The sequence below is a fragment of the Sturnus vulgaris genome, chromosome 5 (assembly GCF_052056855.1).
Source record: "Sturnus vulgaris isolate bStuVul1 chromosome 5, bStuVul1.hap1, whole genome shotgun sequence".
Taxonomy (NCBI): Eukaryota; Metazoa; Chordata; class Aves; order Passeriformes; family Sturnidae; genus Sturnus; species Sturnus vulgaris.
Window position 1 is genome coordinate 68400905 of NC_142247.1, and position 24517 is coordinate 68425421.

The 24517-nt window shown below is 43.4% G+C and overlaps 1 protein-coding gene across 3 annotated transcripts in view; it reads right to left on the reverse strand.

Moving 5' to 3' along the window:
• The window catches only part of CAMK1D (calcium/calmodulin dependent protein kinase ID), a 206569-nt gene that overhangs the window by 17792 nt on the left and 164260 nt on the right, over window positions 1-24517 (reverse strand). For all 3 annotated transcript variants that reach the window (XM_088165924.1, XM_014883083.2, XM_088165925.1), the window contains exons 4-8: window positions 23980-24118; window positions 20376-20502; window positions 13449-13524; window positions 5280-5392; window positions 3474-3552 (exon numbers count right to left, since the gene is read on the reverse strand). In XM_088165924.1, coding sequence (XP_088022050.1) covers window positions 3474-3552; window positions 5280-5392; window positions 13449-13524; window positions 20376-20502; window positions 23980-24118 — 534 coding nt within the window. The remainder of the gene's footprint in view (window positions 1-3473; window positions 3553-5279; window positions 5393-13448; window positions 13525-20375; window positions 20503-23979; window positions 24119-24517) is intronic.

Sequence of the window (24517 nt, forward strand, 5' to 3'; positions counted from 1 at the left end):
ATCCTTGGGGGTCCCTTCCACCTCAGGATATTCTGTTTCTATGAATCTATAGCTGGAAAAAACAGGTCCTCAGGTTTCTGCTGCTCCCCCCTAATCACTGCAGACTGAGCCATTGCACTAAACAGGATGTAGGCTCTGACATGGCAATATATTTAATAAACTTAATTGCTGTCTTTAATATGAGCCAGGGAAACATTAAAATGTATCAAGCTGCAGCAAAATCACCCCATTCTTTTGTTACTTTCATTTTCCATGTCCTTTTTGAAAAGTCACAGTGGGAAAAGCTAAGCAGAACATTGCACCTTTGCAACACATCATAAACAGTGCAAACCTCACTGAAAGATGCATTATAAAATAAATAACTTTTCCAGTGGAAAGCATAAGTCACCTGTATATTAAACTGGAGAAATCTGTATAAATGGATACTCAGGGTTGGAGTCATTATACCAACAAGTCTCACATATTGTATTGTTTCTGCTACCATACTTCACTGTAATTATTAGCCTCTTTTTCTGCCAGCTCTGAGTTTAACATACCATCCCCCTACCAAGGCCATTTGATTATAAATAGCAAGACATCACATAAATGCAGGCATGTGGCGAGCAGATACACTGAACAAAAGTGGGCCATTGGGAAGAAGTATTGACTTTTTTTAGGGTCTGATCCTGTGCAAACATTTAGTCATACAAATAGCTGTCTATTCTGGTCCAGCTTCCCAAAATTCAAAGATATTATTTACTTTAAAGGCACAAATGAAATATCTTGAAAGATCCAGTTTCTGCAAGCCCTGTTTGGAAGGTTTTAATGGAAACATGGTGATTAAAATAAAATGTGTTTTAGAATCAGTTTGTTCTTCACAAATACTACATATTGAAACAACAAAATATCATGGTCTAGTAGCCATGTCATGCACAGTTAACTACTTTTAGCCCAATCAATTATAAAATATGTATTAATTATTCATGATTTGATATATTTCTTCCTAATTTGTGAAGATCCCAATGATTTGATACTGCAGAGGAAGATTTCACAGGAGGAAGAAAAAGCAAAAGCTGGAAGATGTTACTACATGGAGCCTCACCAGATACATATTAATTATCTACCATTTGCACAGCAACAGTGCCCCAGGGAGACCTGTGTTCTACTGAAACAAGGAGACAACCCCAACTCTTACTGAAGTACGGCAAAACTCCCAGTAGCCTCAGTGGAATCAGGATTTCTCTTCATGAGAACTCTAGGGTTCAGAGTTGCTTCTCCAGTTACGAAGAAAAAAGAAAAAATACCCTTTATGAGATGCCATCAAGGGCTGCTTGCAGTGCAAGCACTCTGCAAAAGCATATAACTTATAGGCCCACTTCAGCCTGCTCTGATCTTCTCTTTCCACCAAGCCCACAGTCTTATGTACCTCTGTCCTTCTGATAACACACAGAGAAGATGATGCTCTCTTGGCACTGTGGAAGGTGATGTAGCCAAGGGGGATGTGTGCTGAAAAACCCATGCTCATCTGAAAAAGGGGTGTGGGATGATACAAAAGCTGAGGTCCCCTCTCTCTGCACACATGCACCCCTGTCTCCAGCTGCTGCAACACTGAATGGAACCATGAGAGAGAGGAACTCAGGCCTGGAGCTGTTGGAAACTTAAATACCCCCAGGGTGAGAGAAGGACACAGCTGACCACTGGGACAAAGCACAGAACTCTCTTCCACCTCCACTGAAAAAGCCTTCCCTCCCTTCCAGGAGAAGGAAAGGATGTCACTGCCACAGATGAAATGGCTAGAATGAGAAAAGAACCAGTAAAACCCTCACTATTTCCTGACATAAGGGATCTAGGTGGAAAATGCTCCTTGAGCAATGCTTTGGCAGAAGGAGATCCTATCACTGACTCCAAAATAACATCTGGGTCAGCAGACATGATTATCCAAAAAGGCATTTATCACTATGGGATGCAAACCCTCCAAAGAAAATCACTGCACAGCTCTCCAGAGAGGTCCATACCTGCAACCTCCGTGCTACAGGAAGCTTTTCAGAGCAAGGGGGAATGAGGTGGAGTGCTGCTCATGAGCACATGAGGAGAACAGAGGCAGATCTGAAGCCATAGCTTTGCAAACCTCCATGCTTTGCTTTCAGTACAGCTGTCCTGTAATCCCCCGGCACAAATTGTCTCTGTGTCAAAGGGAGGTGGATTCAGGATGTGGAGTAGAAACACGGTAAATATTTTCATCCTCCCTTCTGCAGTGCTATTTGCATGTCTGACATTTCAAAGGCTGACCCTGAGCTGTGCTGGGAGCAGTGTCAGAACATGAAGTCTTGAAAATGAACCACTGGATGGCAAAGTCAGCCTGGCAGAAGAAGACCCCCTGCCACGGAAATGGGGAAAAATCTTTCTGGGGGGTTGTTTTTAAATGGAAGGTCGGATTCTGTGGAAAATAATACGAATTGTGTAGCAGTCTGTGAGTTTCCATTGGCCCTTGGCCATGACATGCAAAAGAAAAAGAAACAAAACCACACAAAAAAAAGGAATGAAAACACTTTTTATCATTTTGTTCCTTTCAGAGGGCCCAGAAGCTGTGTGTGTTACAAGTGCCACGTTTCTTTGTTGCACTCCAGCCACCAACACAGATGTAAGCAGGGCCAGGAGCTGGATGCTTATATTTTGTGTATCTTGGATGTAAGGCTTTGGAAAATCTGTCTCTGAGTTGTACTAATGGTCACCTCACTCCCTACTGGGAGCTGCATTCCCATTGTTTACTCTGTATTCCTAATACTGACTTCTTTAATTTCCCGAGGCTCAGGTCAGTATCATTTAGAACCAGGCTGGGATTTTTTCATCTCACAAAAGCAGGATTTCATTTCTCAAATTTCCTTTTTGTTGCACAGACAATGCAAAAGGAAATGGCATTTGAGGCAATTGTGATAGTATTAAAACAGAGTCTAATGCATACCTGGGGTGAAAATGTCATACCATTAACTCTTTTCTGTTATATAACAACAAAAATAATACCTCACCTTGCTTATATAATATTCACTGCCTTAAAAGAGTTAGATCCAGAGCCCATGTGTGGGTGCAGCTGTGTGGGATGATGCTCTCAGTCACTCAGGGCTGGTCAAAAGCACATGAGTCACCCTTGTTCCAGCTACACAAACCGTGGGTAATATTGGTGAAGTCACTCATATGCAAAGGCATCATTTAACTTAAAGCACTTTACTCATTTTGGCACATCCCACTGCTGCACTACAGTCAACATACATAATTCAGCATTTTACTAATCCTTACACAGGTTGGTACTTGAGATTAAAGTCCATCACAGTTTTCCAAGAAAATCTAGAGTACAGAGGCAGAGGTTGTAAGAATAAAAGTGTAGAGTTATGTTGTAGAGGTCAGTACAATATGTGACAGTAAAAACACTTCCACACATGAATGTAAAAAGGTGCTCTGTGTCCTGAGGGTTTCTCAGAGCAGTGAGTGCTGCTTACCAAGGGTGTCGTGCTGCTTGCTCACAGGTGTATCTTTTATTAGGGTCCTTCTCCATCAAATTCCGAATGAAGTCTTTAGCTGCAAAAAAAAAGAGAGAATGTTTGAAAGCAATGAGTCGATGCCCAGTTCTGCTGCCACATGATGAGCCAACAGCACTGATCAGGCTACCAGGTTCCACCTGGCCACAGCACAAGAAAACAGCCCTGGGTCATTTGTCATTTATTAGTGTAGGTAGAACCAAAGTGACTTAGGACCAAATACAAACTGTTTAGTGTACTAGATAAAAGCTGAAGGCATCTACTCCTGCAGGTGTATTTAGGAGTGGGATGGATAACTCAGAGTCAGCAGAGTACAACCCTGCCAGCCCCTTGGTCCCTGGTCAGCCGTGTGCTGCCTCTTCTTGGTGCTCTGAATGTGGCCACATGCACTGGATGTGCTGAGTGGAGAGGGAGGAGGTCAGATGCCACAGTAAGAGGAGCTTCACATTGCTCATTCCAAGCAGTCACACACATGGACAGCTGTGAGGACATGTTGCCTATTTAAGAGGAATTCAGCAAGGAAAATGGACTCCCTGGAGCAGGAGGCAGTGTGTTTTTAATTGACACTATAATGGAAGGAATGGAGATTGCAGCGTGGCGTGGGTCCAGCAGTTTCAGGACAGTGTAGCTGAAGGAGCCACAGCAAAGCCAAATATGGCAGGAAAATCTTTGTGCTGATTTAGGTGATGGACTTTCCCCCACGAGGCAGAAGGGTCTGCCAGCAGACCTTCATATTTTCTCTGAAAATCCTTATTAGTTTAAAAAAGCTTCTCATCACATATATTTTTGAGCAATCCATCACAATATCTGGACTGCAGATGTAAGCAGCATAAAATGTTGCTCTGTGTGGAGATAAGAGAATATATAATCATCTTTATAATAAAAACACTCAATTTTTATCTCCCCTGCTTCAATCAGTAGCACTAATAAATCAGAAAACTGCATTTATTGGGATATTTTTACATGATGGAATATTCCTAAATTCATTTCTTCTTGTGCATGAAGTAGCAGATGTTTCCCTGGGTTGGACAGAGCAAGGACACTGAGCTTGGGTGACCTCTTGGAGACTACACAGTGTGTCAGGGACAGATGCAGGTGCAAAGCTGAATGTCCCCTGCTGTCACCCCCGGACACAGACCCATGCTGGAGCCAAAAGCCCTTAGGAACATCTGCCTGTAAGACATTTGGTGTATCTGCCCCTCTGCCAGGCTGGCTGGAGCAGGGGTGGGTGGGTACTATGGATTAAATATCTCCTGCACTGGGTGAGGAGCATCCACCCTCATGGACAGTCCTTGCAGTTTCTGGATCTGCTCACCTGCCTCATTTGAAAGCCATTAATTTCTTGGGTTTTTTTGCTGCACAGTCTGAGGACTTGCTTTGGAGCTTCAGTGAAGTGTCAGCATCAGAGCCAAGCTCATTTGCCACCTTTTTATTAATGACACATTAACAATCTGCTTTTCATTTGGATACAATGAAGAAATTAAGCTGCTTTTTCTTCTTGGGACAGTCTCCTACTGTCTTTATCTGCTATTTGAGCTACGTTTTAGTGCTTTGTGTGTGACTGGACAAAATAGTACCTAATTTGTCTCCTGCAGAAATAAACTCCCATGACTATTTGAACCAAAAGAAATGCACATTCTCACTGATGTTCAGTTAAAAGGATCTCTGCACATGATGGAGGGTGCATTTTCATGCCTGGGGGGGATGCATGCAATAGGCACATGTACATGCATGGTTGTTGCAATTTAAAGAGCATTACCTACTTACCAGACTCAGAGATGTCATCCCAGTATGGAGAGTCAAACTCATACTCTGCCTTAAGGATCTGCTCAAAGAGTTTGGAGTCGTTTTCATCATAGAAAGGGGGATATCCACAGAGTCTAATGGAGAACAAGAAAGGAGAGAGGTCACCACTGAACCTATCTCTGTCCAGAAGGTAAGAAGGAGGGAGGGAGAAGAAGGAAAACCTCTCACTTGAGGCTTGCCCCAGTAAGTTTTCAAACAGGCAAGTTCTATCATGAGAGAAGTTTCTTCAGGGACATGTAAACCCACTTCTGGCACTGTCTTGGACAAAGTGGAATTCTGCCTGGAAACCTGGTGCTGCTGACCCCATGCTGACTCATGCAGATATCTCTGCATGCTTTTGAGGGTTTAACCAGAGGAATAGTTTTATTACACAGACATGACCCCTCTCCCGTACAAGTGCTGAGAGGAGATTTCATGAGCTAAACCCTACATCCACAGAACATCAGTCCCTCTAATCCCTCAGCACACTCAGAAGACCTGCAAAGCAGGACAAGGAGCCCTACAGAGCTTTCAGGCAGAGGGCATAATGCAGGATGTGCTGGTCTCTGTGTCCCCAGGCACAGTGAGGAGGATGCCCAGGACTCCATCCACCTGTGCAGCAGAGCTTGCAAGGACTGCACATGGACCTGCTGCTGCTGCAGACACAGGAACAGCCTCTCCCTTTCTCACTCCTGCAAGTGATTTCGCTGACCACATCCAATTGCCTGCCTTGCCTGAGGCTAGCAACAGTCCTGTCCTGGTTTTCAGTGTTTATAGTCAGACTTCTCAGAAAGCCCAGCCCCAGGACAAGCAGGACATTGAATATTATTTGCCTAATTTGAGCTAATACGTTCAGGGTGCACCCTCCCAGTGCTGCAGAGCAGGACAGCCACCATGCAGAGGCAGGGCTGGATGTGGGAAAAACACATCTGGCACTGCATTGAGTAAGTGCAGTGATAAAACTCGTGTGCCAGAGATCCCTCACACCCAGCTGCTGCTGCAGGCAGTATTTTGTCCCACTCTGCACAGACATGCCAGCAGAGACAACCCTTCTTCAAGTTTGAACACCAATGTTGCAAAGTGCCAGATTTACCTCTGAGGCTGGCCCAAGGTTTTAGCAAACCCATCCTGCTCACAGTTAAACAGATCTTCCTGCTCTGTGTAGACATGATACATTTTTTCCCTCTTATCGATGGTCTAAGGTCTAAATCATTCTTTCACATACTTTGCTGGTATTGAAATGATCTTTTTCCTACAGGTTTTTTAAAAACTCTGAGTCAATCAATCTCAATAAAACATTTAATTGGAGAGAGCCAGCCATTACAAACAGACTGTAGATCTAGCTCAGAAGCAACAACAGAACAAGGCGGGGGAAATGAAATACTTGAGTTATTTATAACCCAAAGCCAGCCGGCTGCCCTGGAGGTTATTTGAACCAACTCAACACTTGAGGGTGAAAGGAGCAATGTTTTGTTAGCTCTGAAGAGCCAGTGTGCTTGATAAATAATTTAAATATTGAGTGAGATGTTGATCTGCATCACATCCACGCTGACCTGGGAGAACTTTACTGAAATTTGCAGCATGACAATGAACCCGCTGGGGCCCAGCTGAACCAGAAATCTCACTCTTTATCTCAGAGAGCAGATGAGCCAGTCCTCATCTGTGTCCCACTGGATGACTGCCATTATCAAAACCAGTAAGATAACCTCATGCCAGACATGTATGTCCAGAGCAGGACTGTGCACCCACTTAATGGGCACGTGTTTGTGTGTGTCTGTTTGAAACCCCGTGGTGCAGGGGGTGAATGAGGGGGTGAATCCTTAAAAATGCTGAATTTAAGTAAATGCCAAAAAGCCACCATGTGCACGGATAACAGAGGAAAAACATCTGGTAGTTTAATGAAGAAACTGATCCACAGTCAGTGTCCGGCTCTACAGGTATTTGTGAAGAGCTTATAAATTACTTGTTTTAGTGTAATTAGCAGTGCTCACATCCCACAGTCTTGGGGTGGGATGCACACAAACTGATTTTCACTTTCCTCCTCTTTTGTCACAACCCTCAAGATTTTGGGTGCTTTACTGAGGGGAAATGATGGAGCTGACAGTACCAGCACTGCAACTGGTAGGATGAGCACTGGGGTAGAGATGGCCAGGTTGGATTAAAAAAAATCAACCAAACAAAAAACCCCCAAACATGAAGCCATTGCTCTCATCTCCTCCTCCCTGTGAGACTCAGGGGGCTGCATGTGAGAAGCCTGACAGCCCTTCATTAATTTCTTGCCTTCATCAGCACTTTCCTTAGGCAAACCCAAAGTGCTCCGATAAAGCATTTTAAGACAAGCAGACAGTGCTGTGCATGCTGAGGCACTGGCAGGCTGCTCTGCAGAGAGAAATAACTCTCTTCAAATGTGCACTGTGCTAATTACCTTGGCAAAGGTACAAGAGCGCAAGTTAGGACTGCTGTGATTTATACACACTTGTGGCAGCAAAAGGTAGGAGCAAATTGCTAAGCAGCACAGAGCTGGAGGGCAATAACCCTGCAAGGGGGGAGCACAGAGACATGAGTCCCAGCAAGACCCCCAGCCTCTCCAGAGCCTTTCAATCCTGCATGGCTCGAGTATCTACATGGTTGAGGAATCAGCCTCTGTGTCCTGGAGGTCTCTGCAGCCCATGTTGATGCACAAGGAGAGACAGAATAATGCAGGAGGGCACCAGAACTGCCAGGAGCTGGGCAGGGGGCAGAAAACAGCAGCTTTTCCCTTTCTAGAAAGAGGTTGAGAAGTGTTAGTTGTTACTACAGGACATGGGCAGAGAGATCTCCCCAAATCAGCCCCATACCTGAGAGCTGAACGAGAGCAAGGCAAGGACTGATCCTAGCTGGGCCAGGGGTAGGATGATCCTCCTGCACAGGGGATTCAAGGATGTTCCTCTGGGAGAAAAATCAATGAGGACCTACACCAGAAAGCATGTGAGAAGGGAGCAAGCCCTGTAGGTCAGAAGAGGTGGCATTTGGGAGAGGAACATTGGGGCACCCTGGCACAGGGATGGGTTGAGAGCCAAAATACAGGTTCTATATTTCATGTCCAGCCTTCTTTCCTTTCTCTTAAAAATAGAGCTTAGGAAGACATGGAAGTTTTAATGTTACTTAAGATTTAACGTTATTGGCTTTGCAGAAAGGATGGGAAAGCCCCAGCAAATCAGCCTATCTTGCAATTTATGGCTGGAGGAAATCTTGCTGGACTTCCAGCAACTGGGCCACTTTCCAAAGTCCATAATGAGTTTTTTGGTTAATTCTTACAGAATCAAAATCCCACCGACTTCATTTCCATCTGCTGGGACGTTTCTGTGTGAAAAAAATGACCTCACTATCAGAGGTTCTGCTGCTTTTCTTTAGATATGCAGAAATGCAAAAATAACCCCTCTGTCTTCGATGTGAAAAAATCCTGCACAGTCCTGGGGGAGTTTCAGGCAGCTATTAGCTGTCATCATTTTCTTGCAGTTTCACCAAATAAAAGGTTTTCAGAATTTTTTTAGCAACCTTATCACATAAGCAACAGATTTCCCCCCAAACTCCTATTCCCAGTCTTGCCTTAAAAATAATGGGATAAAGATAAGAAAAACACAGGTGGATGTACAAGAGAAAGATATTGCCAGAAGTAATTTCTAAAAGTGATCCTGAGAGCACAATAGGAATAGCAGGAACACCTTGTCCTCACCAGGAAGAGAAAGCAAACCTCTGCAAGCACCCATTACATATTGGGGGGACACCGAAGGCTAAATAAATCATTCACATGGTCAGGGTCCACTCTGTAACACAAGAGGCCCCAGGGTTAGTTTCAGAAACAATTTTAGAGTTAGATTAGGACAAAGAACTCAGTAAGTGCTCAAAGACCTGAGATGTATGGTGTGGGAAGCCATCCAAGTGCTATTTATAGGGATAAACACATGTATTTCTTCTGTATATTTTGGGAACTGTCCCTCATATTGGTTGACACTGGTGCCCCCACAAAGCTGTGGATAAGGACATATCAGCATAGGGAATCACAGACAAATTAAGAAGAGAAAGAGTATCAAAGACAAATTAATCAATGAGGAAATGATCATTTGGGGTTGTTTTCCCAATATTAGCTGAGTTTTTCCAAGCAAAAATGCCTGTGTCCTCTGCCACCACTGCTTCTCCTTCCAGTGCCAAACAAGTAAGTTATTCCTCACTTTTTTTGCTTATGTGTGTGATGCCAAGCAGGCAAATGATTGACCACTTTTTCCCAATGAATGACACCTAGGATGATGGTGGAAACTTCTTTTGGCATAATATACTTCGCACTGTCCCTGGTTAATTCTTCCATGCAAACATCACTGATGATTCATGCCCATCTACTTGAAAATCAAAAGCAGCTCAGCAGGAAAGTGTGAAAGTATGATTCCAAGATTTATCTCCAGATAAGTAATTGTTTATAAACAATAACAAACCAGTAACTCTCTGTCCAAACAGTGAATGGAAACAGAAGAAAATTCAAGGCAAAATGTATTTGAGCTATTACAGAAGACTATGAATAACCAGGGGCTGAGGCAGAGCATTCTGTGCCCCCAGGTTCTTTTCCATCTTCAAAACACGATTTTCTATTTTTTTGCATAAATTAACCTAATCTTCTCTATATATGGTATGCATGTGATCAGTATTTTAGTTCCCCAGGTTTTATAATCCCTTATCTGACCCAGAAAGATCCCAAATCCAGCTGCTGGGAATCCAGTGAAGCCTCTGCTCTTTTTATGCTTCATATTTTTTCAGCTGGACACATTATCAAAACTACCTTGTGATAAGTGGAAGGCCAAGCTCAACAGTGAGGCTGTTTTAAATTGAGAAATACTGCAACTGGAATAACAGGAAATTTCAGGTCTAAAATTAGTTTTTGTGAATAATGACTTCTCATGCAAAACAGGTTTTGATAAAAACTCCACTGGTGCAGCCTCTGCAATCTGGCTGTCATTAACAAGAAGCATTAGAGACTGGCACTGAAACAAAGGTATTCTTTCCCAAAGACATCCTTGCATATCACGGAAACAAATATTTCTCTACAGCATTGGTGCCACAGAAACAGTTTGTTCTTCCAGTGTCATGAACTGAGGGCTCTCAAGTGAGACTGAGCTTGGGTCTGGAGGCACTCAAACCATTTGGAGTAATATTAGCTCAAAGCATCTTTAATTTATGCCTGGCTTCTGTGTTGGTTTCCTTTGAGTTTCCATCTTCTTAAATGACACCAGTCTGTCCAGAGTGGCAGTGAGGATCTGTGGGAGAGGTTTAGGCATGTGCAAGTAGCTCCAGCTGTGCTGATTGTGGAAATGGAAATGGCATATCTGAAAGGGTGCAGCTACATATTGGAGCTAATAACTCCTGCTCAGGGCAGGTTTAACTCCCAGCATTTCACCAGGTCCTTGTGCTGCTGGTCCTTGTGGCCTCTCAGTGCCATGCCATGCTTGGAGCCCCTGCTGGCACTGCTACCTCTGGTGGTGTGGCACTGCTGAGACCACAAACCTACATGTTAAACCCGTGCCCATCACTGCTGGTATCAGACACCCCAGCAGGGCTAATTCCCTCCACATTAGGGAAGGACCCTCCTCCTCTCTCTCTTTTTACTCTATCCTAGACATTCACTTTCTTAAGAGACCACATCTGCAACCCTTGGCTATTCCTGGAAGCAAGGATGAGATCCAGACCAAGACTAGGACACGTGAGATGTGGGCTGGGTTTCCAAGATCACATTGCACTCAGCAGAGATGGAGTAAGGGAGGCTGGAGAGTGATGTGAATGTACCACAAAGCAGATGAATCCACACGGAGGAAGCAGGGCTCTGAGCAGGGTGTGATCCAGTCACCTCAGCATGAGCATCTGGTGCTATTTGGCATGATCCATGGCCTCCAGCTTGGATCCATCTACCTCTCCAGAAGGAAGGTCTCTGCAATGTGCTACATTTTTCAAATCCATGTGGCTGTCCTGGACCCCCCAGCATGACACTAAATGTGCAAGTCTAGGCAACTGAACAGCCCACCCTGCTGGAATGGCTGCTTGCATCCACTCAGGCTGGGTTGAGGTGCCCAGTGACTCTGGAGAAGCTGCAGTGCACAGGGGCCCTGATGCCATTGGCTGCGAGGGACTAACCAAAGGGAGCCCTGGAGTGCTGCTGACTGCTACAGGAGCTGAAGGATGTGGCTTACCCATGGGAAGAGCTGGTTTGGTCTCAGACCCAATCCCACCCAAGCTGTAACAGTCTGGCAAAGACATTAACAGGCTCCTTCTACAGCAATGCATTACTGCTGCTTATTTGGGCTGTACAAAGTACAAATCAAGACCTTATTAGCTGAAGCACAGAAACCCTGAAAAGGTTTCCTTGTCCTGCAAACAGGAATTCATAGAGGCTCATTCTTATTGAGATGATTTAAGCCTTCTGGGTTGGGAATTCCCTGTATAGAGAATAGGGAATTTAAGTTTGAGGAGTGTGCATGCCTTGCTCAACAAGCTGAGCACATGCTGATTTGGAAAACAGAGCAGGAAACAGAGCTGAACCTTGCAGAAAGAACAGCCTTGCTTAGACAGGGGAAATGATTATGGAGGAGATTAAAACCTTCCACCTGTTGAAGAAATGTTCATAAACTGGGTGTGGAGGACACATTGCTTAGCACTGTCTCACCCCTATTCTTCAGCAAGACCTGTGAAAGCAGCAAGTGAAATCAGACCACAGGTCTGCCAGCACAAAAGACCTTTGGTGCATGAGCCACTGACACCTGGGATTGACAACCTGCAGGAAAGCAGAGCCAGGTTTATCTCCAGGCAGTCAGATGCAACAGTTCACAGCCCTCCCATGGGCTGCCAGATGGACACATATTCATGGTGGATATTTAGCAATAAACTGAACCCAGGCAGTGGCTGAGCCTGGACGTGAGGCAGAGTAGTGCTATCTCTCGCCTGCATTTCCTTTTCCCACTCTCTGAAGCTGATTCTCAGCAAAAGGCTAAAAGAGCATCAGAAAAGACTCCAACTATGCCCTGCAATGGCTGGCAAGGACTGACAATGCCAAAAATCCAACCCCTAGGACTTCCATGGTCAGATTTGCTTCTGAAAAAAGATAACTTTGAGTCAGCATACACCATTGTCATCTAAAAGAGCACTAAGGAAGGGTTTGTGAAGCAGCTTCCAAGGTATTTTGGCATGTTTGTGCTCTTCCTCACTGCTGTAGTAGGTCCCGCTGGGCTTTGAAACAAAGTCAGAATCAGCACTGTTGATTTTTGCTTTGTTTAGCAAAAGCTCTTTGCATCCTGCTATTGATGGATGCTCCAAAAGAAATCTGTTCCCATGTAAGTTTTGTACTCAAGAAGTTTTCAAAAAAGTCAGTCACAAAACTAAAGTTTTCAGGCAGGATTTTGGTTTAAATAAATAAACTCACATGCAATAAACAAAGCTGCCTTCCTATACTATTTAATATAAAACCTCCCTGTTTCGGGTAGCGTATAAATTATGCAAATGTAATGCAAATGCAAAGAATGAACATTGCACAGAGTGGATAGCACAGCAATGAGGTATGTCCTGGCAAAAATAGTTCTACAGCACCATCAAAAAGTTATTCATGTTGACAAGCCATGAAATGTCTGCGTAAGGAAAAAGGGAACAAAGTAAGAATGCTTTAATGCTGTGCCTCATTGAAGCCTCTTTTTCCTTCAGTCTTGTATAACTGTGACAGTTGTGTAAAAGGAAAAAGTAAAAAAAAAAAATAAAGCAGAGCTAATGCTGTCAGGAAAGACATTTGTTTCTGTGGCAGCTCAGTGGACACAGCCAGATTTGTTTCTTCTCAAAGTCAGTGTGAGCAGGGAACAACAATAACTTCAATGATGTCACAACCTGGACAAGCCCACACTGCTGCAGTGTAGTTCTGGTAGGAGTAAGGATTTTGACATTTGAAGGGTACTAGCCCATTTCCTACCACTTTTGCTGGAATTTCAGCCTTTATGCAACTCGGAGGTGTCTAGGATACATGCTACCCTGTGTCACAAGTGTCAGGGAATTAGTTATTTTGCCCCAGGCTAAGGAGGTAACTCCATGGTGGGAGAGCAAGCTGCAGGTCCCAAAGGTGCCAGCACTGGAAACTCCAGAGGTACTCACAGGATGTAGGCGATGACCCCGATGGACCAGCAGTCCACGGCTTTGCTGTAGGGCTTCTGGGCCAGCACTTCAGGAGCTGAAAATAAGAAGCCAAACAAGCACACGTTATAAGACCAGACATTTGAATATGGTCAAAAGGTAAGACTCTGAAACTTGAAGGCCTCCAAGACCTTGCTTTGCTCCCCACATGCAACCCTTGTGTTTGCAAATGTGTCCTGAGGTTTTTGAAGGTCATATTCTCACGAGAATGGATGACTCCTAAAGTAGAGCAAATTCACTTTTTTTTTTTTGTCTCCAGGCACAGAAAACAAAACAAAGCACAGAAAAATGCGTGAGAGGCAGAGGGCCATCACCTCCCTGTTTAGGAGGAAAATGAGGCCAAGCTTTGCAAGGGTGCAGAGATGCACATTTTCTCTGACAGCATCACAGCTCTGCTGCATCGTGCTGCCAGACAGGGGAGTTCCAGAGGCAGCTCACAAAGGGCAGCGAGTCAGGGAGGAGATAAGCTACATCTGCAGGAGAGGAAGGAGAGCAGTCACCACTTCTTCCAGCAGCTGCCTTCCAAAGCCTGCTGGATGTCAGACTCAGAGGGAGTCATTTGTCCTTCTGCCTCTGGGAACACAAACACCTCAGAGGGAGAAATGAAAAGCAGCAGGAATTGGACATGTGCACAAAGGAACTGAGCCTCCTGCCTCCATACAGACACCATTTTGCTATAATTTTGCTATAAGCAACAGCCAGGGAATTTGTTGAATCTCTTTGTGGACCTGCTTTACCTTATCTTACACAACTGAGACTTAAAAAGGTGTATTTTTTGTTTGGGATCCTGAAGTATTATGTTTTCCCTGTTGGGACCTTGCAGTGCAAAGGCTTACACCTAAATTTCAAAACCCTGCGACCCTAATCTTTTTCATATAAAGAAGATTTTGCCTTTTTCAAAGCAAAACGTCCACAGTAATGCAAGAAATCACTGACTGTGGCATTCCTAAAGCAGACTTGCCATACTGTGTTTTAAAAAGTACAGTATTTCCTTTGAGTTATTTGGTGTTCAAATGGTGGAAAAAAGTAATGAAATTACAAGTCCCAACAAAAATATTTCTTGGAAGTCACACCTTCCTCTGCTAGGAGTGTCACCAACACCAAAGCACTTAGTTACTTGAAGAAGAGCAAAACATAAATAGTGAAGCACAGAGATATTTAATTGCTACCTATCCTCTGTTGTACTGGTAGGACTCTTCAAAGACTTATCTTCTTAATCCAAGCAAGCCAACAAAACCAAGGTCAATATTTCCAGCAAGGTATGGAACAAGAAGAAATAATGAGAATCAGAAAAGGTTTTCCAGTGCTTTGGCAAGAGGACTCATAGAGGGGCCTGAAAGAAGACAGTGCATGAGGCAGGTGAGGGCATCTGCATTTCCACAAGCAAAACAATGATGGAAAGGGTCAAATTCCACAGGGACATGTTGCAAAAATGAAGAAAATTCAGGGGGATGTGGGTAAAATTATAGCTGGCAATCAGATTATGAAGACTCTTGAAGATTGGGATATGTCCAAATCTGCAGCACAGGTTAAATACTACCCCAATTTTCAAGTAATTCAGCTAATTGAGACCTCTGTATGTAAATTGGTAATTGGGACCACTGCATAAGAAATTAGTCAGTTTCCTGTTTTGTTCCATCCCTTGTAATCGAATATTGTGACAAAATATGAGAAAGAAGGGAGTTAATGTTCTCCTGTCTTTATGTGCTTAGATGTCTTCCAACTATCCAGTCCTTCCAAATTCCCAGTATTTTATTCACATTCTCTTCTAGCTTTGACTGTCTGTGCCTGTTTACATAACTTTCAAGACTGGTAAACATTACATATCTCAGAGCTCCTAAAGAAAATATTATGCAAATGGCTGCTGAGCACCAGTGAGCTCCTGACATTATACAGATATGCCACATTAGCATAGCAGAAAACAATTCTGAGATGAGGGGATGTGAACTATATAAAGATTTCCCCTCTTAAAACATCAAAGCTGTGCTGGGGTATTTCTCTCTGTTTTAAAGGAGTGAAGAGCTCTTATTGCTGTTGCTGTGGATGGGAGCTCTAAAACAGGTAAGAGCAATACAGGGTAAGGATTAATGAAGAAAGCTAGGAGGTTTAAATACTTCTTTTAAGCCCAAATGGCTGCTTTTGATTTTTGTTCCAATAAGCAGACATGCATCAGGAACAGGAGGACATAGCTCAGCATCATCAGTCTCTGATACATGGAAAAGACGGAAATATTTAATGAGCTGAAAAACAAGTCAGAGAAGCTCTCAGGAATGACAGCAGATCAGTGCCAAGAGGCAAAAGCAGGAGACACAATGAAAAGAATCCAGGAGCTGACAGCATTAAAGGATCAACACAGACGGCTGGGGAGACAAAACAGCAGAAAGGAGAAGGGGAAAGCCAAATTTCCCATTTCTGGTGCTGGGGAGATGCCAGCTGAGCAGGCTTCCACTGGCACACATCCCCAGGGAATCACCTGGGCTCAAATCACACACAGTGGTCATCCAGACAGGGAAATCAATGGAGCAAACCCAGACCCTTCAGGCCGAATCAGCACTGCCACAGTGCTGGGCACAAGGTGGAGGCTCATTCCACCTTCAGGTACATGAAAATTTGCATCCTGGGCCAGATGATCCTGCTGTCTTACAGTTAGCTTTGTTTTTTGGTTGTGTCTTGCTTTTAATAAGAGAAAAAATTCAAAGGCTTTTTTGAAATGGAGGTTTTAAGAAAAGGTCCAGACCAGAACATTTGGAACCCTTTCAGAACACTATGCTATTACCCTCAGAGAGCACAACTATGCTGATAAACCCCCTAAAAATGCAGCTGCTGCATGCCAAAAACTGCAATTCATGTTCCTGCAAAGAGCTCAGGTGATGGGGATTGCTCTGATACTTTAAGCCTCTTGATCACACTGTACAAGTCATGAGGGTGTCTGCTCTTCATAACAGCCTGTACTGTCCATGAAGGGCCAACCCAGCCCCTTTCCTGAAGTCAAAACCTACCAAGTACCCTCCTCACAGTGCAAACAGCCTGAGATGCACATGGAGCAGCTTCACCACAAGACCAGAGTCCTTCTTCCACTGACTCCTGGGGTGAAAACAACTTCTCTCCATTTTTTCACACATTCCTCCCGTGTTCCTCTTGTTCTGGTTGGCCAAGACTTTAAAGTTTGAGGCTGTTTCTAAAGGAGAGCAGGGTTTTGGTGCAGTATTGATGACTTTCTGTGCTCCTGTTGTTCTTATTTCATGTTGCTGAGTCAGATTTAGATATCTGCCTTGGGTAATAATGCAGTTTATGTTTAGCAAGCACAACTCTTTGTCAAGATTCAGCAACAGAGCTGAGAAATTGCCCTGCCATGTGCTTCTGCCTGAGCAAACCCTGTTCAGAGTGATTCCCATCCTTTGATTTTCCTTGATTACTCGTGCTGCTGCCTAAAGGCTCCTGAGGTCGCTTATTGCTAATAAGGATATTCTGAAGGCTTAGTGAATATTTTCCAACCTTTGACTCGAAGGATACCAAATAAGTCAAAATTCAACGTGAAAAATCTATTGGTTGCTTAAATGCTGTGGTCTTGCATAGGGCTAGGAGGAACACGTGGCTTTGGTGAGATCTGAAACTACTGGATTTCTGGCAGAGCAGAGATGAAAGTTGTGAAATAGCCTTTCATAAAAGCACTACAGAAAATGAAAGCAGTGATTGAGGTGGAATGTACAGGGACCAAACACATATCCAGGATCCAGCCTAATTTGTATGAGAGAAAGTACAAGAAAATTTAACTTGAACAGGGATTGGGACTCAGAGCAAGAATTTTAAATCTCAGTAGGATTAAGATATTAGTCAGCCACAAACACAGCTCATAAAAAGGAGAAAAGGAGAGCAAATTGCCTCAGACAGGCTTTCTAACATTTTTTCTAACTTTTCAAGTGTCTTGAAAGTCTAAATTCCATCTGCAGAAATAACCAAAGCTTTTGAGGGACCACTCATGGAAAGTCACTCAGTGAGACCCAATTCCCAAACATCCAAAATCTCTTTAGGAGAATTTGCTGAGTGACTGGAGTCACCTCCTGGTGGGTGCCCAACCTCACACACCTCAGAGATGGCTCATTTTTTGGAGGTTTGAACAGCTCCTACATCAAAACTGAGTTATTATATGAGGTCAAGAGCTGACCAGCCCAAATCCATGATGTTTAAAATTATAAATCACTAATGGCTTATTGGGATCTTGCCCATAATCACATAGATCACTCAAAGTTTTGAAATCATCACTTCTCCACATTAGCCAGTGGACCCATGCAGGTCAGTCCTCACACCTAATGTACAGTGAAATGAGCCACACTAGCTGCCTTACCTTTCCCAATTCAGGTGCTATCTAAAAGTTGGGTATCTAGTCCCAGCTCATCACTCAGATTCTTTCCATAAGAATGGGGAAAAGAATGGTAAGCAGATAAGAAAATGCAAGACGTTCTTAGAAGAGGTTGTATTGTCAGATCCCCTTTTCAGTAAGCAAACATTTAGATTGGCCTCTTAACAAAAGTGGCTCGCTCAAATAATTGGGTTAAATTATCTTAACCATCAGCTTTTCATCACAGGGCCAAAGTCTCTGACAAAACTCCTGAAAAAACAAGAACACAGAACTCTTGACAGTAATTTAATCTGTAAGGCAGAGCTTTAAAAGCTGAAGTGCTAATGCACTACTGGTAATGCACATTTTAGATACAGTCTAATTTGGAAATTAATATTTTGATTTTCAGAAAGAAAACTGATACTTGTTAAGGAATTTAATTATAATTACACTCTTCCTTATTCAATAAATTTCCAGACCACATAAACAGGCATTTAGTGTCTTGGATACTACTGCTCTTTGCAGATGAAAATAAGAGAAGTTGAGATAAAAACTGAAGCATGAGGAGTTGAAAGTATTTCCTGATCAAGGAAATTAGACAGAAGTGACAGGGAGATTGCATACCTGCAAATACTTGGGCAGCAGGCATGAGATAAGATCAGATCTGCTTCTGAGTCAGAAGCTTGTCCAGCACTTTGCAAAGTGGGATCTGACTGGACCCATTTCTGGAGCTGAAGTATAAATAGTAGCAGATACCAATGACTTCTTAACACAGCCCTGGGTGTCTTTGACATGTGATATGTGCCTAAATCTCTTCCAGCATTTTAAAAGCAAAGTAATGAAACTGATAAAAATAATTAATTCTAGTAAAATCTTAGAAAATAGGGCGTTCTACCGATGTCTGAAGAAAAGCACCAGGAAATGAGTTTTAAGTGATGGATCTCTGAGTGTTACTTAACCTGAAGTAAAATACATGGGAAAGAAAAAGCAGAACACAAAGAGGAGGCAGACAGGGCACTTCATGGGTTGGGACTGTGGCATTTGTCTGCCCTAGCCAGGCTGAGGACTCCTATTCATGCTGTGCTATTAGGAGGAATGAATCTTCTTAAATCTCTTGATTTAAGGGCAATGGGCAGATGCTGCAAGTTGGAGTGACACTGGAAGATATGGAAGCTTTTGGATGTAGGCAAATTTCAGACCACCACAACATCAGGTGTAACACTCAGGGAGGAGCATTTGTGGGCATCACCACAGTGACTGGCAACAAAAACATTCTGTGCTTGGAAAATGTTGTCTGAGCAACCTATTATGCTAAAAAAAAAAAGTACAGCTCTAAAGGGGAGGTGTATCCTGTGCAGCAAAAAGAAAAAAAAAAAAGAGAGCAAATATTTAAAGTTGTTTTCTTTGTGAAGGAGAGGGGAAAGTCCTGTCAGCACTTCAGAAATAAGTGGCCATGACCTCTTGAACCAGGATGAGTAAATCCTGCATTCAGCAAGGTAACAGCAAGCCTGGAGGCACTTGTGCAGCCATCAGAGCCCAGGCCACGGGTAAGGAGAGCTCTCAAACATCTCTCAAAGCACTACAGCTCCTGTCACAGGCTGCAAGAGATTCCTCTCCAAAAGAACACGTTTTCTCATGTAAATAGCAATGATGAGAGGCTGCATGAGATCACTCCGAGACCAAGCAGAGACACTCCCTCATTTTCACCAGCGCTTCTACAAACATCACCTAAGCTTTCCTGTGTCTTGAGACTCATTCTAGTCAGTGCCAGTTCCAGACCAAATAAAACATGTTTGATAAGGACAGAATAGCTGACAGCAAAAGTTATGAAAATTGCTGTCTCAGTTCAATTCTTGCTACTGTTTTGGAAGAAGATTTCCAGTCTAGTGTGATTCTCAGAGTGCTTCCTGGCCCATGTCTTAAAATAAAACATTGATGGCCTGATGGCTCCACAATAGGAAAGCACAGAAATCTGTTCCTTTTCCCGATTTTACTGGGATAGAGTGTGAAGATAATCCTCAAAAAAAGTACCTTGACAAATGTGTATCATTGTCGTAAATCACCTAATCTGAGTTGTTGCACCATGATATCATCAGAACTATGAAAACAGGTGAAGTGGCTGTGAAGTAAAAAGAGTTTCTGACAGTTAGAAAATATCCAGTCTTTCCTGCTGGAAAGATCTGAGACAAAAATCTATCCACTGTCGGTTTCATGGATTTCATGGGTACCCCAGAGTTTAATTGATCTTGGTGTGGCATGAGGCACAGGCTTGCTGGATGTCTTGTACAAAAAGGGAGCCTTTTAAATAGTGTTTGTTCAAACAGACCTCATCACCACCTGCCATCTAATGCTCACTTTCAGCTGCTTTAACTGTTTTTAAAGGCTGCTGGTAAACATGCTGTTGATAGGTAGCCTTGTACAATCACCACCAAATGGACAGAAGAGCAAAGAATAAATGATAGAAACCAATTTGACACTGTCCAGGAAGGCACCAGCACCAGAAAATGAGCATTATTTAATTTTCACTAAAATATAAGCAAACCTCTTACCAACATAGCCAGGAGTTCCACAGGCTGTGGACATCACATCTCCTTTACCCTCCATCTTCGACAATCCAAAGTCACTGATCATGATTTTTGACTCTTCATCCTGGCTGTAGTAAAGCAGGTTCTCAGGCTAGAGAGGAGAAAAAGCACAGTAAGTTTTGAATATGTGAGTTCAGTAACAACACCTGTTGACTCATGCATTGTATTTAATACAATCCCTAATCACACCATACACAAATATAATTTGGTTGCCCGAAGCCTAAAGAGTTGTTCTTAAAACCTACATGGAGATCCTCTCCAGACCCCTGTATGGCAACAAATGGAAGACCCTGACACCCTGAGCTTTGAGCAACTTTTCTGGGATTACAAACTTCTCCTCTGGCGCCTCAAATAAGGCTCATCCCTTACTTGTGAGATATGTCTGATGTATTATCACGTCACTGGTGAAACAGAAGGATTCATTTGAAAGCAAGAAAATATGGCAAATCCAGGGAGTGTACTTAAAAAAAATGTATACAGTATTTGAAAAAAGAAAAAGGGAAACAGGAGGATTAGAGAATTTTGTATCTTCTCCACTGGAAAGAAACTGTTTTGAGAGAGGAAATGCCTTTACAGTTAACAGACTTGAAGCAAGGATATTTCAGCTAGAGCTGATTAGGAAAAAATGCTGAAGGAAAAATGTGCTGTAGCACTAAGCACAGCAACTTGTTTATGGCAAGAGAAAACAAGGATCACTCCACAAAGCCCTGTGACTTTTTATTCCAGAGTCAGGGGGGTTGGAGAGCCCAGCCAGCCTCCATCTGCTCCACAGAGTCCTCCATCCATGTGCTTTGAATGTGCTGCTGCTGCACAGCAAAGCTCTTGCTGGGTGCTGTGAGAGCCCACCTCTCCCCTACTGAACATCTGGGCTCATGAAAGAGTCCACACCTGCAGCACTCAGCCTGCTGGCAACGGGCCCTGGACCTTTGGGTCTTCACCTGTAAAAGTGATGGGTACCCAATGTTTCCAAAGAGCCTCAGTGGTGTCTTCTGCCCAAAGCTGGTACAAATGCTGACACACAGCCTGCTGTGTGCTCCAGAAAATGGTGAGGAGCAGCTGCAGCCACACAACATCCTCAGACTCCCTGGGACACATCCAAGATTGGATTTGTAAGGAGGAGAAACTGCAGTTCAGCAGCACCAGCATCCATCTTCCCTTCTCCATCTGCTCTGGGGAAAGTGCAGGAGGGTGATGTCCCATTCAGGAGATTAAAGTGTCTCCTGCTCCCAGCCCCAGCATCAAGTGATGGCTTTATCCACAGGACATGTGGAAACATGGGACATAGTGGCCATGAGAGGATTTGCAAGCCACAGCCACAGCTATGGGCCAGCAGGGCTGAGGTAGAACGGGAAATGATTCATTTCCTAAAAATAAATATACAGCTGTACCACTGATGTTTCTTTCTCCTGATAACTTGCAAGTCCAGTGCTTTAATCGGACTTTTTAGTGTTGACAGTTTTAGGGACTACAGTTTCATGCCATGGTCTGTCCTAGGCTGGGGTCACTCCTAATTTTTACTACTGCCCTTGTGATCTGCTGAGGGGTTGGTAGACTTGGAATTAAGGGAAAAGCAGTTATTTCCTGACAACTTCTGCTAATTCACCTCAGGCTCCCACATACTCACATTAGTAAGGCCAAGAAACCCACACATTTAAAAGTCAAACCTGTTTAAAAGAATTCTGTTTCCTCAAGCTGGTTAATTTAAAAAGCATTTACAAGGTGGCTCTGTACCAAGTGGAGCTGCTTGAGCCTTTCAGTCCTTTTTGTGCAACCTGGACCTCCCCTGGACATCTCCTGCTGCCAGCTCTTCTAATCTACTGTTGCATTACTTGATTAGAGACTTGGAGCCCAGACCTGCTTTTACCAACTACAGCAAAGTATTATTTTGGTATCTGAATAAAAACATAATTGCAATAAATAATTGTTATGGATGTTTCATGGGTTGTATTTTTGTAGAGTGGATTCTTTCCCAGAGTTTCATTTTGAACCTTACACTTAATTTGATATTTTGAGATCATAAAAAGCCTTATTATATCTCTGTTTTTCTCATCATGGTATGTTTTTGCTAACAGAAACTCACAGCAGGTGTTCCTCATATACTGTATTTTATGAGTCATTTTGACAATTGATATGGTACTGACAAAAACCTGCAAACAAAAGACAGAAAGAGAAAAAGAGCTACTCTTTGCTACAAAATACCACTGGAGAAGGTTGGTTTGATCTAAATTCATCTTGGCCTTACATAAACTCTGAAAGTAATTTGTACATGAATTTAATTCCCAAATCATCAGAGCTTATATTTTATTACAGTATCTTTAAAATAAGATTATTTTTTAAAATGAGAGGTATAACCTGCTTTAGATTATAAAGACAAGACTACCAAGACCTTGTACAATGGAATATCTGATTTAAGAGTCTTGGACTTCACTCCAAAAATGCTGGTGGAGAAAGAAGCCTGAAGTTATTTCCTAAAAGTTGAATTTGGGAGCAAGATGGTCATGTTAAAATACAGCACTTCCATACTGGAATTCTGTGGAGCTCTTATAAATATTAGAGTATTTCTATGTACTTCAGCATAAGTGCAGGAAATTAATAGGAACTGAGGGCAAGATGTGGAGACTGCAGGAGATGGAAGCCTCACCAGTGCCTCCTTACAGGAAACCCATTATTTGGGGCTGTCTGCAGTGCCTCTTGACTCTATGATTATTCATTAAGCCTTTTTATAAGGCTTATATAAGGCTCATAACATGTAGCCAAATTCCACTCTCTTTACAGGGGGAAAATACAAGCTCTGCCTCAACATCCAAGGAAACTCCTGTTCGGAGCATCCCTCCAAAATACAACCAGAGGTGTTATTTCCATCACTGAAATCTTCATTTCTGGCAGTAAACTTTGGCAGAATTAACTAGCTCAGGAATGGGACCCACAGTTTTCTTTTGAAATTTGTATCTTTTTCTAGTATCTTCTGCTAATTTATTATTTGAAACACTGAAGTGCTATCAAATCCAACCTTTTCTGCTTCTCTTAATGACCGTTTAAGATATTGGAAGAAAACAATAAAACAACATTTAGGGATTTATTTTACCTGAAAAGCTAAGAGGTTTAGAGGTGACAGTATGGTGCAGCTGAAAGGAAAATCATCTAAATATCACATTGGCACACAATGGTCTTTAGAAGAATCCTTGATGTTAACAGTGTCTCCAAAAAAACTGCTCCAAATGGTAGGAAATCACTCAACTTTCCCCCACTATTGTTACCAGTTATTATCAAGTAAAAGTAAATATAGCACAGCAAACTTGCAAAATACTTTATAGCAGTGAACACACCTCAGCCGAGAGGGAGTTTCTGCCTTAACATAACGTTGTGGGTCTTAATGGCTTTTCCTCCCATCATATGTGCAAAACTCCCACTGATTGTAACTGCCCTGATTGCAGGGTCCTCATTAAAACCAATGGCATGGGGAGGCTTTGGAGCATCTCTCCTAGGGTAAAACGTGTTTGTTAGGCTCACACAATTACACAGCCCTCATTGCCAGTGCCCAGGGGCCCCAGAGGTGCTGTGGGCTTACCTTGAGGTCCCTGTGCACGATGCCCATGCGGTGCAGGTAGTACACAGCGTCCAGGACCTGCCGGATCAGGGTGCTGGCGTCCTTCTCCGTGTAGAATCCCTTCTCCACAATGCGGTCAAAGAGCTCTCCCCCAGACACTCTGGAAAACACAACGGGCAGCAGAAGGGTGAGGATGGGCTTTGTACAGCCCTGGCTGTGTCATTAAAGGATGGCCAAGGCCTTGCACTAGGCACGGGCAGCCAGAGCAGATCTGCTTCAGCTCTGGGGCTCCCACACTGTCCCAAGGGATGGTGAAGGGTCTGGAAGGGAAGATTTACAGGTAGGGGTTGGGGTCACTTGGTGTGGTCAGCCCAGCCTGCAGAAGAGAAAACTGAGAGACCTCATTGTGCTCTTCAACATCCTCATGAAGGGCAGTGGAGGGGCAGCACTGGTCTCTTCTCTGGTGACCTGAGGGAATGGCCTGAAGCTGAGTCAGGGGAGGTTTAAGTTGGATATCAGAAAAAGCTTCTTCACCCAGAGGTGGCTGGGCACTGGATCA